Source organism: Aulonocara sp. 'chitande type north' Nkhata Bay, linkage group LG11 (assembly GCF_057382095.1).
Source record: "Aulonocara sp. 'chitande type north' Nkhata Bay isolate Kocher_YH1m ecotype deep benthic linkage group LG11, A_spYH_male_GT1.1, whole genome shotgun sequence".
NCBI classification, from domain to species: Eukaryota; Metazoa; Chordata; class Actinopteri; order Cichliformes; family Cichlidae; genus Aulonocara; species Aulonocara sp. 'chitande type north' Nkhata Bay.
This window is the reverse complement of record NC_141354.1, coordinates 26,807,515-26,821,986: the sequence shown is the minus strand read 5'-3', so window position 1 is coordinate 26,821,986 and position 14,472 is coordinate 26,807,515. Positions and strand designations below refer to the sequence as shown.

The 14,472-nt window shown below is 41.7% G+C and overlaps 2 protein-coding genes across 6 annotated transcripts in view; one reads left to right on the top strand and one right to left on the bottom strand.

The window, feature by feature from the left end:
* ttyh1 (tweety family member 1) overlaps positions 1 to 5,640 on the top strand; it is a 24,209-nt gene extending 18,569 nt beyond the window's left edge. For 2 of the 5 annotated variants that reach the window (XM_086311576.1, XM_086311575.1), the window contains 3 exons: positions 981 to 1,148; positions 2,969 to 3,047; positions 4,580 to 5,640. In XM_086311576.1, the coding sequence (XP_086167702.1) occupies positions 981 to 1,148; positions 2,969 to 3,047; positions 4,580 to 4,663 (331 nt within the window). In that variant the 3' untranslated portion in view covers positions 4,664 to 5,640. The remainder of the gene's footprint in view (positions 1 to 980; positions 1,149 to 2,968; positions 3,048 to 4,579) is intronic. The other 3 variants (XM_086311579.1, XM_086311578.1, XM_086311577.1) reach the window with 3 other exon arrangements.
* josd2 (Josephin domain containing 2) lies at positions 5,614 to 14,472 on the bottom strand. Its single transcript, XM_086311584.1, has 5 exons — positions 14,019 to 14,472; positions 13,681 to 13,809; positions 12,749 to 12,874; positions 11,565 to 11,759; positions 5,614 to 11,301 (listed from the first exon to the last, which is right to left on the bottom strand). Exons 2-5 carry the CDS (start codon positions 13,800 to 13,802, stop codon positions 11,193 to 11,195), a joined length of 552 nt encoding a protein of 183 aa, XP_086167710.1. The 5' UTR covers positions 13,803 to 13,809; positions 14,019 to 14,472; the 3' UTR covers positions 5,614 to 11,192.

Below are 14,472 nucleotides of genomic sequence, written 5' to 3'. Positions count from 1 at the left end.
TTTGCCTAGTAATGCATTTCCTCTAGAAGTGTTTCTCTGTAGCAGATATTGCTGTTTAATATTTGAAGCATGAAACATCTTGCAGTTTATTCTCCTGCTAAATAAAACCTGATTTTTATTTATTTACTTTTGTGCAGATAGGTTCAGTTTAGTATTTTTGTGCTTAGCAAGCCTACAGGAGCAGGGGTGGGTGGATGGTGGAAGTGGTAGCTGGTTTTCTCTGAATACATGAAATCCATTTGGAGCATTACCTATTACAATTCCATTCAGTTCAGTTTTATTTATATAGCACCGAATCACAGCATCAGTTGCCTCGAGGTGCTTTATAATGTAAGGTAAAGAACAATGATACAGAGAAAACCCCAGCAGTCACACAACCCCCTGCTAGAAAGGACTTGGCGACAGTGGGAAGGAAAAACTCCCTTTTAAGAACCATAAAAGTAGACAGGGTCTGTCTCCTGAATCCCAACTGAGAGCTGGTTCCACAGAACAGGGGTCTGAAAGCTGAAGGCTCTGCCTCCCATTGAACTTTTAAATACTCCAGGAACCACAAGTAAACCTGCATGCTGAGAGCGAAGTGCTCTAATAGAGTGACACGGTACTATGAAGTCTTTAAGATGAGATGGGGCCTGATTATTCAAGATCTTGTATGTGAGAGAAATATTTTAAATTCCTTTCTAGATTTAACAGAGAGTCAATGAGGAGAAGCCAATATGGGAGAAATATGCTCTCTCTTTCTAGTCCCTGTCAGTACTGTCGCTGCAGCATTTTTGGATCAACTAAAGGCTTTTCAGGGAGTTTGTAGGACATCCTGCTAATAACGAATCACAGTAGTCCAGCCTAGAAGACATAAATGCTTCTAAAGTTCTTCAGGATCGCAAGATGAGAGAATTAGATGTCTTTTTAAATTCAAAACAGAATCCAGTAGCTTGGTATCGTCATATTTTTGCTCTTTTTCTCTCTTTCATGGTCGCCGACAGTGAATCAGAGGAGTACGAAGACTCAGACAGCGAGAGTGAGGACCCCTTCACTTCCCATCAGGCACGTAGACAGACGTCCTCGGGGTCTCAGCGAGGGGCCATGGCCCCCTTCTATAATTACCCAGGGGCAGGGTGGACACCCCCCTTTTCTAGCGCGCCGCCCCTCCCGTGAGTAACACAGACACACAGACACACAGACAGACAGACAGAGAGAACGCACACGCGCACACACACACACCCTAAAATTATTATTTTTTAAATACAAGAGGAGGAAGTTGCTGAAACAGATGTTTCTGTTTCAACATCTGGATCCATGAAAAGCTTTTTACACTGGTGTCTCCCCCCGAGCCCCAGACTGTAAAAGTCCAAGAAAATATAAAACAAAAGAGTAAATTCAGAGACTGGCGGAGCACTGTTTTTGTTTTTGTGCAGACACATAGTCTTTTTGCTGAAGTGTGAAATCCTTCAGAACATTATTACAGCACAGTTATAGCTATACTGATGAGTGCAGGACAGTCAGCCAGGTTCAAACTCTCCTGCCTTACACACATGCACACACAGGATTAGGCTGAATCCACAGAGCTGTCAGGTTAAGCACATGCATTGCAGACAGACACACAGACAGGTCATTATGGACTACAGCGTAGGCAGAGAAACAGACACAACTCCAGAGGTCTGTCTGTCTGTGTGTCTGTCTATTCGTCTGTCGAGTGTTTCGGGACAGACGACGTAGGCCACTCGGTCATTTCACAGATCTCGTCTCAAATGGCGTCCTGTCTCCTAAACAGCAGTGCGCTGCTGCTGTGTTGGGTGGGGGGCAGGGTGTCATTGACGAGGATGCGCTCGTAAAAACTCCGGCGGTGTGAGGCTCAGGTTGACTATAGGTAACCCCTCCCACACACACCCTCCTGCATCACTCTCATCTCTCACCTCATTGTGGTGTCCAAACCCCTCAGATTATTATCTCTCTCTCTCTGTCCTGCTCCTTTTTTTTCTTCATAATTCCTCCTGCTTCCCGATTAGTTCTCTCTATATGGAGGACCAAAGCAGCCAAAATAAAATAAGCATAAAGAAGTAAATAAACTACTCGGAAAATCAATGATTATACAAAAGGAATATTTAAGAGAAATGTAGGCATGAACAAATGTATAAATGCAAGAGAAATTCATGTTTTTTTAAATTGGTTAAATAAATGAAAAGTACATAATAGAAATATGAACATCAATTTGTGTCGCATTTTGTAAATTAATCGGTGTCTACATTTCTTTTTCTTTTTTTTTATTATTATACTCATATATTTACTTCCTTATTTATATTTGTTTTTGGCTGTTTTAGTCCTCTGCATATCTTCAATTTTCTCATCTTACTTTGTTTTGACCCCCCTCCCTTTACTCCTTTATGCAAAAATCAAAGTATAGTTAGTGCTACTAATTTTACTTACTATCCTAATGCAGTGGATCGTCTTGACTCCATATGTGATATTAACACACAAATACAAAGATACATAGAAACTCAGCTAAATACAGTCCACTCCTCTTAAATGGAAGCTCAGGACTGCTTTAAAAGCTTTCTGGGTTTTATCGTGCAGATAAACAAATTCATTAGCAAAGCAACATAACGGCTGAAATGCAGCTGGCGATTCATACCCAGTCCTAAATGCCTGTAATTGCAGATTATTGTGCAAATCCTGTTGTGCACCAGTCATCAGGAGTGGACTGTACAGCTGCTGCTGGTGCTCACAGTGTCCTGCCTGAGTGCCAGTAGTACTAATAGCTCTGCTGAGTGCTGTGTTGTCTGCACTATTTCTCTAAACGTTCTTTCTCCTTTTTTCCTTTTACCTGTCCGTGGGTCTCGTCATCCTGCGGTCCTCTCCCCACCCCCCTTCTGTCTGTCTCAATGTGTCTCACCCCTTCTTTCCCTCTCTTCTTTATCCTCTATTCGTCTTCTCCCGCTCTCTTCTGTCCTTGTCTCTTTCTATCTCTATACAGGACTCCAAACGTTTCCTCCAATGGCAACCCTGGCTATGAGAGCCTACCCTTGACTGACAGGCAGTCCCCACCCCCCTCTGTGAGTTCCTCTGTACCTGTGACACCATCGCACTCTGTGCCATTTTTTTCATTGCTGTTAGTGCTCACGCTCGCTTTGATAACGAGTAGCAAACGGACTAACGTGATTCACTTTTACTTCAACAGTTTAAAACCTTTAAAAAGTGCAAAGCATATCAGGAAGAACATTTGTCCATTTTGACAACAAAAACTATCAACACTGGGAAAGGAAATGAACTAAAACCAATTTACAAGTTTTTTCTGGTTATTTTAAAGCACATAGGAAAGTTTCAGGTTATGATACTGTCAGAGACACTGCATGACTTTAATAGCGTCTCCCCCTCATATGTGACCTCCTGAACACCTTTATCTGTCAAGGAAGACCAGGAGATGCAGATCAAGGTGCCACAAAAATCTACTAAGTGACCTTGATCACGACAAGTTAGTCATGCTCAGCAGTTTTACAATGTTTTAACAAGGTTTCAGCTTAAGTTATAGAGCGCACAGAGTACAGACTTGCAATCTCTACCATCATATAACCTTGCTCTAACAGGTGAACAGACTTTCAATTTTATGACAGCAAAAGTAATTCTTTGAAAATTCAAATCAGACTCCATCTTCCTGGCAAAAGCTGTAAGATAGGGTTGAAAGTCCAGGTGGCATGATACGGGCTTATTTTGCAGCTACAGGACCTGGACACCTTCCAAACACAGAGTCAACCATTGAACTCTGTGTAACAATGTACTCCAGAGTCAAATGTGAGGCCATCTGTCAGGCAGCTAAAGCTTGGCCCAAATTCTGTCATGCAACAGGACAATGATCCCAAGCACAGCAGCACATCTGAATGAACAGAAAAAAACGAAAGAATCTGGGTGGTGCATGGTCAAAATCCAGACCTAGGCCTGACTGAAATTATGTGGAGAAGAGTGGGGCAAAATGGCTCCATAATGATGTGAGGGAACAATAAAGTCATGCAGAAAGAGCTGTTAAAAGTGCTTCTACAAGCTGCTTTATTATTACTTGACTGACGTTTATCATGGTACTTGAACGCTTTCCTTTGTACATGACTGTATGACTCGATTTCAACAAGTGAGCAAGCTTTCACTTTCATAATGACAGCTTGAGCAATTCTTTGATGTTTCGGCAGACTTCAGCTTCTGAGAAATGCTGTAAAATGCACCGGGAACAATGCCAGTCAAGATTTTGCTAAATAAAAAAGAACATATTTGGATTTATAGTCTAGTTTGCTTCTGAGGAAAGAATGAAGTAAAACAGCAACATTTACTTTAGACCATCAGTTTGAGGGCCAGCCAATCTGCCACACGTATATATACCAGAGGACAAAATCAGCTGCCTAAAGGCTAAAAGAGCTGAAAATAAAACGGTGATGCTTTAAATGAGCGTAATAGGTGCCGTGTTCTGCTTTGGATGAGCCAATGTTCACATGAATGAATAACAAACTATTTTTTTTTCTCTTTTACTTTCTCTCCCTGAAACTTCGGACCATCTTGACCTCTCGTCTGTTGAACCCCGTCCTGTTCTCTGGAAGCGCAGTACTCTCCCAGCATGCTGACTGGTTACGGGGGAAATCAATCACACCCCAACCCCGCCCATTCGAGGAACCTGTATTCACGTTGATTATTATTATTTTTTGTTAGGAAATGTATAGAAAAAAAATGTTTAGTTTTCTTATGAATGGACACTTTAATGAAATGAAAAAGAAACTAATCTAAATAAAATGAATGCTAGGTGTCAAAGTGCGTAACGTCAGTACCACTGAGTATTATCATTATTACTAGTATTATTATTATTAAAAGCAAAAGATACAACCGACAGTGATTCTGCTGCTTGGTTATGCTTTAAACCAAGTGTGCTTGGCCTAAATTCCTCCCTCCCTTTTGTCCAAACTGTGTAAACTGTGGTGAGCCAAGTCAGAATGGTATTGACGTTACTACGTTGTAGTTTTATATTCTTAAATGTATCTGTACCACCACTTTATTTTCGAGTTTTTATATAAATATTGTTGTAGAAAAGCACTGGCACGTAGCAACAAGACACATTTTTTTCTGTGAATGGTTATGCAGTTCCTTCACTTGGTATGATTTTTTTTTTTTTTAATTACTTTTTATAGGTGGCGATTCTGTATTTTCCTCGTATTACCTTATGGTACTCTGTATATCTCTCACTGTCTGTAATATCTGAATAATCATGAATCTTTGCTCTTTAAAAAAAAACAAAAAAAATCAAAAAAACTTGAGGGCTGCCGTGACTCTGTTTTAATGACGGAACGGAGAACCGCCACTCAATCGCTGAGGGTGGAGAACTAGAAATCCCATGCCATGACAGCAGGTACATAGCAATATGATTCTTGCTACTGGTGCTGCAGTAGCCCTACCATAACTAGCAATAATAACTATGTATAGCGTTGGATTTCTGAGATCTCTCCAAGAAGTTTTTGTGTATATATGGTACCGGTGTGAGATTTCATCGAATCCCTCCCTCTCTGACCCCGTTAACCCTTGAATTGAGTTTGTATGGTTATCAATGCTCCTTTTGAATGGCATCCTTTTACACTCGAGAGTCTAATATAAATAAAAATAACTTCAATAACCCGACACTGGTCCTCATCTTCATGTCAACACAATGCCAAGAAAACACACACACACACAGACTTGTACTTAAAACAAAAGGTCAATGTTTAATATAAATTTAAATATTATTCACCTCTGAGCTTAGGTTTATGTGTAAGTTATTCACTAGTGTGTATCAGAGACAGCGCTCCTATTCTTTCAGATATGCATAGATCACTAGGGGAGACAAAACACAAGTGTAGCGCCTACATACAGTCATGTGTCCAGTGTTTTTGCAGGTTTTCAAGATTAGTGAACTTAACACTGCTCTGTACCCCAAACCTGGATTCACTCACTAACTCTTCGTGATATCAGCTACTTTACTCTTCGCATCATCTCCCTGGGTCCTGTGGCTTCCTCACAAAGTCCAAAAACATGCATAGGGTTAAGTTATTTGACTCTAAATGTACTGTCAGTGTAAATGGTCGTGTTTCTCTGTCTTGGCCATGCAACATACTGGCAACATGACCAAGGTGTACCCTGCCTCTCACCCTGTGACCACCCTAACTACCCCAACCTTGAACTGGATAAACAGAAGAAAAATGGACTGATGGAGCTTCTTCAGCGTGTGGCTTGTACAACTTTACCACACAACTATAACACAGCTGTGGTCAGAGGTTTACATCCACTAATGGAAAGGCCTTCCCAAAACCTACTGAAAATTTATGGACTATGCTTAAACACTGTCTCTGTGCCTGATTTAAATTAACTCCATATCTGCCAGGATGAGTGGTCAACTATTCAGCCAGAAGCTTCCAAAAGAGTCTGGCTGAGGTGCAAAATGCCAGGAGAAATTTAACCAAATATTAGTGTGGGTGTATGCAGATATTTAACCCTGTGTGGTTTAGAGAAAATCCAGTTTCAAACCTGCACAGCCAATTCTTGTTTTTAAAAAAAGTCATTAAAGACGTATGCTGTACAATCATTCCACCCTGGAAAAAAAATGTTCAAAGAAAGCATTAAAAGCCCCAAATTGTCATAACATTCGTGCCCACGAAGAGTGTGTGTAAACTTCTGATCACAACTGTGTAACTAGACTAAAAAGAACGCAAGAAGTCAAGTAAATGGATGAACACATGCAAAGACACTGGCGCAGTCTTCTGGTGCCTCTTTAAGGCGATGCATTCAAGGCTCCTGTGCCTGCATGAGTGCTAACAAAGACAAACAGTGCAAATAACTCAAACGCTGCAGTGCATAGAAGGTTAATAACAAGGGTGAAGGAAGAGATGGCGCTCCTTCACAATCAACGCATTCTGGCATAACCATAACGCATGAAGGACATAACAAACTGGATCTAAGACAACAGTATCCTAAGTGGCGAATTCATCCTGATAGCATTTTAAGTAATCAAATTTTTCCAGTTACCAAAAACACAGTAACATTTCACAATCAGGGCCGTTTCAGAAAGCCGGTTTAGTGCAAACTCTGAGTAAGTATACCCTGAGTTAACGAAAACTCTGGGTTTTCGGTTTCACAAAGCGAGTTTAGATTAATTCTGAGTGAGTTACTATGACGACACACTCCGTGAAGCTAACCTGCCCCCTAGCAGGTTTACTTCAACTAACCCTGACTTTCTCCGCCTCTTTGTCGGAAACCTGACTGTAGGAAGTGTCAGACATGGCGTGCCCCTTCCTTGAAGAGCCAGTAGATGTTGAAGCCCAAATTCTCCGCAGAGCTCTCCGCCGGGAGAGAGTGATTAGAGCGCATTCGGACATTTTATCATTTCCTGATGATTTTCTGTGTGAACGTTACCGTTTTTCAGCACAATCTATAATTTATTTGAATAACATCCTCAGGCCTAATATTGCTCATGTGACACATCGCGGACATTCTCTCAGTTCTGTACATATTATTTGTATTGCACTTCGGTTTTTTGCAAACGCGAGCTTTCTGTATAATATTGGTGACGCTGAGCACGTTTCCAAGGCTACCGTCTGTCGGGCAGTCAGGAATGTTACAGTTGCACTGAAACGTCTCCTGTACTCGTCTGTGGTGTTCCCCGGTCATAGACCCACAAGATTTATCAAAGAGGGATGCCACAAAATTGCAGGTAGCAGGATGAACAAAACTTAATACATGATGTGGTGATACTTGAACTACTACTTAAATTTTACATTTATTTCCAGGGTTCCCAGGCGTGATTGGCTGTATAGATGGCACTCACATTCCAATCATTGCTCCTTCAGTAAATGAAGGAGACTATGTGAACAGGAAGTCTTTCCACAGCATTAATGTGCAGGTACATAGTTCCCTGTAGCATGTCAAACTAACAAATTATTTCATTATAGTAGGGGAGACCGGGGATAGTTGTAACGTGGGTCAGTTGTAACACTTCCAATTTCTCCAATCAGGGCTAAGTTTCAAATGATGTGACTCATCCTGTGCATGCCCAACTCAGTTCTGCTATCACATGTGAAAAGTCAGCACATTTTGTCAAACACAGACAATTTAACATGAAAAAAAGTAATTTGTATGCCAAAAAGTAAGTTTTTCTACTTTATTTCAATGTTTAATAGCATTATCTGCTTTGCAGTTAAACTCATCAAATTTAAATTGTATGTCTATGGGGATATATTCTGTGTAGGTCTTTAGAGCTAGTGTTTTAGCCGTTGGCTGTAATGTTAGCTAGTTCATGGCTATAGGAGTCTGGGTCAGTTGTAACAATAATGCAGATGTTACAACTTACCACACTATTACTTTAACTTATATTAAACAAGTTGGGGCAGCGACATCAGCAGAGAGAGGTTCACTGGTCACATTTGTATATGCGGTTAATGCCATTGGCAACACAATTACTTCACTGTTTGTGTTCCCCACACATACTGTACATTATGCAGACCACTGTGTCAGAGATGGACCAGTAGGAAGTACTGGTAGTGGAAATAAGTCAGGATGGATGCACGAAACAGATTTCCTCATCTTTCTGAAGCACTTTGCAAACCACACCAAGGTAAGCCAGGATAAAAAGTAATGGAATTGCGATGCTGGTGAACAACTACATTTTTTCAGCTTCATTGTTATGTTTAAAATTGGTGCAAGAGTTGTAGGTTATAATGCCCACTGAGCCAATGGGACCAAACTCAAGGAAGACCAACCAAAATTAATGAAATATTCAGCTGCAGAAAATTCCATAATTTGTCTTTTTTGGGGGGTTGGAATATGTTCAAAAGTTAGATTTCTGCATTCTGTCACACACACACATAGCTACATAAATGGATGTAAGTGCATTCATGTGTTGAATAAACAAAGATTACATGTTAATGTTTTGTTAGTACCCTTATTTCATTGTGTTACATTTTACCCCAGGATATGTTACAACTAACCCAGACTATGGGGTTAATTGTAACATTTCACTCCTTGTGTTTGAGGCCATACCATGCAATGGGTAATTGTGCTGCAGAGAAAATAGCTGCACTATTTAATAGCCGACACATGTAAATACTTTGCATTAAATTTTGAATCCACTACCTTAAAAGAGCTCCAATTTACAGACAGAAATGTCAAAAATGTTACAACTATCCCCGGTCTCCCCTAATGGATGCTAATTTGTGTTCTCTGCACTGTGAAGATCATATGTGATGCTTCCAACATTATCACAAATGTGGAAGCCAACTGCTCAGCCTCTGTGAGTGGTGGTGGTGGAGGACCCCCACCTGTTTTTCGGGCCTCTGCTTTTTTTTCTGTTGGCTATAACGGGTCACATTTGAGCATACAGAATAAGCAAATATGTACTTGTAATGTGCTCAGATAATTTCAATAAGTGCTTACAGAGGGGAAATTAATGTAGCCTCTAACTGCAATTGATTTACATCGGACAAACAGACCAAGCACTATGGCTCATAATACAATTCCAAGCATGACATCCCAGTGTATTTCAGACCCAGCAACACGCTCAGACAGAAACTGGTTCACCCGAAAGACAAAACGCCAAAACACAAACTTAACAATGTGGTGTATGCTGTACAGTGCAGCGAGGAATGCTCAGACCTCTACATTGGAGAAACCAAACAGCCACTTCACAAGCGCATGGCACAACACAGAAGAGCCACCTCCACAGGACAAGACTCAGCAGTCCATCTGCATCTTAAGGATAAAGGACACTCTTTCAAGGATGCCAATGTTCACATTTTGGACAGATGGTTTGAAAGAGGAGTGAAAGAAGCCATCTTTGTCCACTGTGAGCGACCATCTTTGAACAGAGGCGGGGGTTTACGACACCAACTCTCTGCCATCTATAATCCAGTTTTGAGATCCCTTCCCAGACGCCTTAACGCCCACTCACATCCTGGGCCATCTGACCTCAGGAATTCGCATGATAAGGTGGGGCCAGGTTTCACAATGAACACACCCGAAACTCTGGCTGATTGGGACCCACGCCCAGTTTCCCACCTCGGCTCAGGCGATTAGAGGATCATCAGGGGGTCCTTTTGTCCCTCTGTGGGGGGTCACTCCCACTAGGTTTATATCTGGGACTCTCCACCATTTGACCTTAGAACTGAAGAAGCTTCTCGGATGAGAGGTGAAACGTCTTCAAGCAACTTAAAGAAGTCCAGACGCTTTTCTTTGCAAGCTCCTTTGAATACAATTACACCTTACCTGTTTGGACTATATTTTTATATTTCATTTTTACTTGCTGCCAGGAACGTTTGGGGCCTGTTGGGTTGCACCTGCGCTCAAATCACATCACAAAATAAAATGTATGAAATAAAAAATAAAATGAAATATAATAAAATAACGTGTTAAATGGGTGGAAATCCCTAGATCAATGTTTAAATTAACACTCACGCATTGACTCTGTCGGCTTTGTTTTGCCATGCATGCTCCCTTTGTTTTGCAGCTGAGGCTGTGTTACTTTTTTCCGCGGAATTTGCATGTTATCGGCATATGCTGCCATCAGAATTTCGGCCTCAAGCGCTGTAAAATACATTGACCGCGCCTTCTTTCCTTCCGTCTCCATGGTGACTCGCTTAATCTGTGCTCCACTAATCAGGGCTTTATGTATCCTCGTGCGCGCGCTTAACTTGGGGTTAAAGCAACTCCGCGTTGACTGAACTAATTGTTATCAGCCTTTCTGAAACCGAATATTCCGAGTTGGACAGTTCGGGGTTACTCAACCCTGAGTATCGTTTTTCACTCTGAGTTTTCTAAACCGGCTTCCTGAAATAGGGCCCAGGTCACAACAAAAGTGTCATAAACTAGCACACGTTTGCCTCTAACCTGCAACTTTGTCAACTCAAAGAGTTAAAACAAAAAGTACAAGAGTATAGTTGACGTTGCAGATAGATGGGTCATACCAGAGCAATGGTTTTCTTTTTTAAGCCGTTACAATGAAGCAGTTCTTCATTTCAGGATTAAATGCCCACCTATACTTCTCTTTGGAATTTGTATGTTTGTGTAGATATTAAATGTATTTTAGTGCATTCCCTGAAGATATTTTTTAACGAGGTGTTTGCTTCTCTCTTTCAAAATGTCTTTCATTTCCCCAGAGGAGGGTTCCCCCCCCCACGCTTTGCAAAGTTATATTCTGTCCCAAGGCATCACTTCTTGCTGTCAGCGTTCAGCCACGAGCCGTCCTCCTCCACCTCCCGTCGGACAACGAGCAGCATCTCTGCCACGTCCTGAGAAAGCTGTTCAGTGAGAAATGTGCTGAAACAGAAGCGAAGAGAGAGAAGGTTAGAAGAACAGACAGTGGGGATTTTAATAGAGCACAGTGTCCTAACACAAAACAAACAATGAGCTAACCCCCACTCCCATGTGACCAGTCACATGGTATGACTCACTCAATGAGTTCAAACAGCACACCAAAGCCAAGTTTAGATCGAAGTCAGAGCAGAATCACTCACACAGAGATTACGTCTCTGCTCCTGAGAGTCCGGGAAACATTGGACGTATACGTGCGCAATTCTTACCGCAGCTCTGCTTCTCCGCCGATGCAGACCGGACTCTTCAGCTTAGAGTCCAGGTTGTAGTACTGTCCGCTAACTTGCCGAACTGCGAGCCAATGCCGCCGCCGGAGCGGGAGGGACACAATCCCCAAAGATACTCGTGATGGGACATTCAGAATAAAGCCTTGGACCTTTGACATACAGAGGTTCTCAACTTCCCTGCAGTTTGAAAGAGGGGAGAAAGAAATCACTAAATCAGCCACTTTGAGATAGTCTTACTTAACCAGTTATTACGCGCAGTGCATCTCAGGGCGTTTTTCATTATGAATGACCTCGACCCGGATAGCCTACTTCTGCAGCACTTACTGAGTCTGTAAATCTATCAAAGCACAAAATTCATTTTCACATGTAGCTGCGGTTTGGTAAGACTGCCAATATGCTTTTTATGTGTAATCCAACAACGCCTCAGGGTTACATCACAAGTGGTTTAAAATTAAGATGTTGTTTTAAGGGAAAAAAAAAAACACCATCTGTGTCTGAAAATAGTCTCAAGAATTCCCTTTTATTACAACAGCCTGGCACTAAGAGCTGATCTCAATATTCTGGATCCCGTTGCAGTATACAGTCCCAGCCACTTTATTAGGTACACCTTGCTAAAACTAGGTTGGTTGGTTGTAATCTCAGTTCCCTTTGTGGCCCCCGGTCTAGTCTTCTGATACTGTATCCCATCTGCTTCAAGGTTTGACATGTTGCACATTCAGAAATGGTGTTCTGCCCTGGAGATGGTTTCTTGGGAAAATCCCAGAAGATCAGCAGTTTCGGAAATAAACAGACCCGTCCATCTGGCACCAACAACCGTGCTACGTTCAAAATCACTTTAAATCATCTTTCTTCCCCATTCTGATGCCCAGTTTAAACTTTAGCAGGTCATCCTGACTGTGTTTTGATGGCTAAATTCCTAAACGAAATGAGTTGCTTCCATGTAATTGTCTAATTGGATATTTTTATTAACAACCAGCTGTATAGGTATGGCTTAAAAAAAGCGACTGTGAGATTAAGTAAAGGAGAAAGGTAGAACAAACAGCCTGGAGACATAGTGTAAATGAAAAAGTAAATTTCAAATTTAACACCAACATTATGAGCACAGAGGCGGGACCTCTACACAAAATGACTTTCTCATTTCACAGACTTCAGTGTGACTCACTTACCTGCGTTTGTCCCACCACACCGCAGCCAACTCCCGGCTCTGTAGTGCCGCCATGATGACGTTGACATCATAGTTTCCCGTCCCTAACACCGACCGATGTGGGTTCACAACACACTGTGGAGCCAGCCTGCCACAAGAGAAAAAAGGCAGAGTTTTAAAAAACCAAATGTTATACTGCATCTTCTTTACAAAACTGTTTAGATTTGTTTTACTTTCTTGCATATAAATATCATCACAATGCATAACTGTTGTCCCAAAACAACCACACCGATATGAAAAAGCTGTGTTTTTGTGGGGTTGGGGTTGAGCTGCTCTGCATTCAAATAAATGTTGTTTGTCAAAAGCCACAGAGATCATGACTCATCTGGCCTCATGTTCAATTAAGCTAATGGCTGCTGACATACATGCCAGCCTCACTGAAAAACAATGGTTTCTGCTACACGGACAGCACCCACTGCTCAGTCTTTCCCCACAAAAACTTAATGTTAAATTTTCCCAACAGTGAATGTAAAAACAACAACAAACACCCACACACTTCTGATCAAATTAAAGCTTTTGTTAAGAATAAATGTTTGGCATTTTTCACTTTTAGGTGGAAGACATGATGGCTGAATGAGGGAATTCAGTAATTTCTGCTTGAGTCTTGGAGTTCCCAGTAAAAGCCTTGCTCGGCACTGCCAAAACTGAAGCTAAACATGAAAACCTGTCATGTTCAGCATCTCACACACGCCTTAGAAGATAAAAGCAGCTGCTGCATTGCAGAAAAATGGTAGTCTGTTCACAGGGTAAACAAATGATGGAGTATTGTCTGGAATGTTGAGGTTATAAACTGGTCAAATCATTGGTGAGTTTAGCAGATGGATCGTTTGAATGCTGTCGCTGGTTTGTGTACAGATTTCCGTACACCGTCACGTCACCCAGAGGCTCCCCTACCTTTTGCATATATCGTCGGCTGTCTCTTTGGTAAACACCCGCTCCTGGAGCACGTTGTTGAGTGCGTGAATTGCGCACAGCTCCAATCGTTGCTTCTCATGAAACACCTCTCCTTCGCTCATACTAAAGCTTCACAGACAAACGAGAAGTCTCGTTAATTAACTGTCATGTTACATCTGCTAGCTAGCAGTTTGTAGCCCATTCAGGCTAGCGGCTGCTCGCTGTAAAAGAAGCTGAAAAATCTGAGTATACACTGTGTTTATGACTGCTGGCAGTTTGGAAAAACATCGCCCCGATAAACTATTATTAATCAACAATAGCTAAACGAAGCTACCAACCTGCTGATAAAGCGATGCCCCGTTTAAATGATGATGGAGCCTGACAGCTACATCCAGAAACCGGAAGCTGAGCCTTTGTTGTTGAGGTGGTGTTGGGGTTTTTTTGTCGTCCGTATGCGTCCCTCACAGCAGGGCTGGAAACCCCGCCAGTTTAACAGTCTAATTATGCTGAATAGAGGAAAGTAATAATAATGGCAGGATTAACTCATCTTTAACTCACCAATGGTGTCACACACACACACACTTCTTCCCCGCGTCTAATCACTGAGCTGATGCTGCAGCGCCCCCTAGTGACGAGCCTGATTACTGCTGACTGCGGTGATACAGACTGAAGTTGATGAAGTGAGCTAAGCCTCGAATAAAAATAAAAAACTATATTCTAGGAAAAATATAACTAAACTAAATGAAATTAAGTTGTACAACCACCAAACTGAAATAAACGAAATAAATAAAT

Excerpts from the sequence above, each read along its gene's own strand:
- josd2 (XM_086311584.1), bottom strand. The coding sequence starts at position 13,802 with ATGAGCGAAGGAGAGGTGTTTCATGAGAAGCAACGATTGGAGCTGTGC. Across the intron at positions 12,875-13,680 it reads GCCGACGATATATGCAAAAG|GCTGGCTCCACAGTGTGTTG; the intron begins GTAGGGGAGCCT and ends CTCTTGTGGCAG. Across the intron at positions 11,302-11,564 it reads GGCGGAGAAGCAGAGCTGCG|CACATTTCTCACTGAACAGC; the intron begins GTAAGAATTGCG and ends CTTCTGTTTCAG.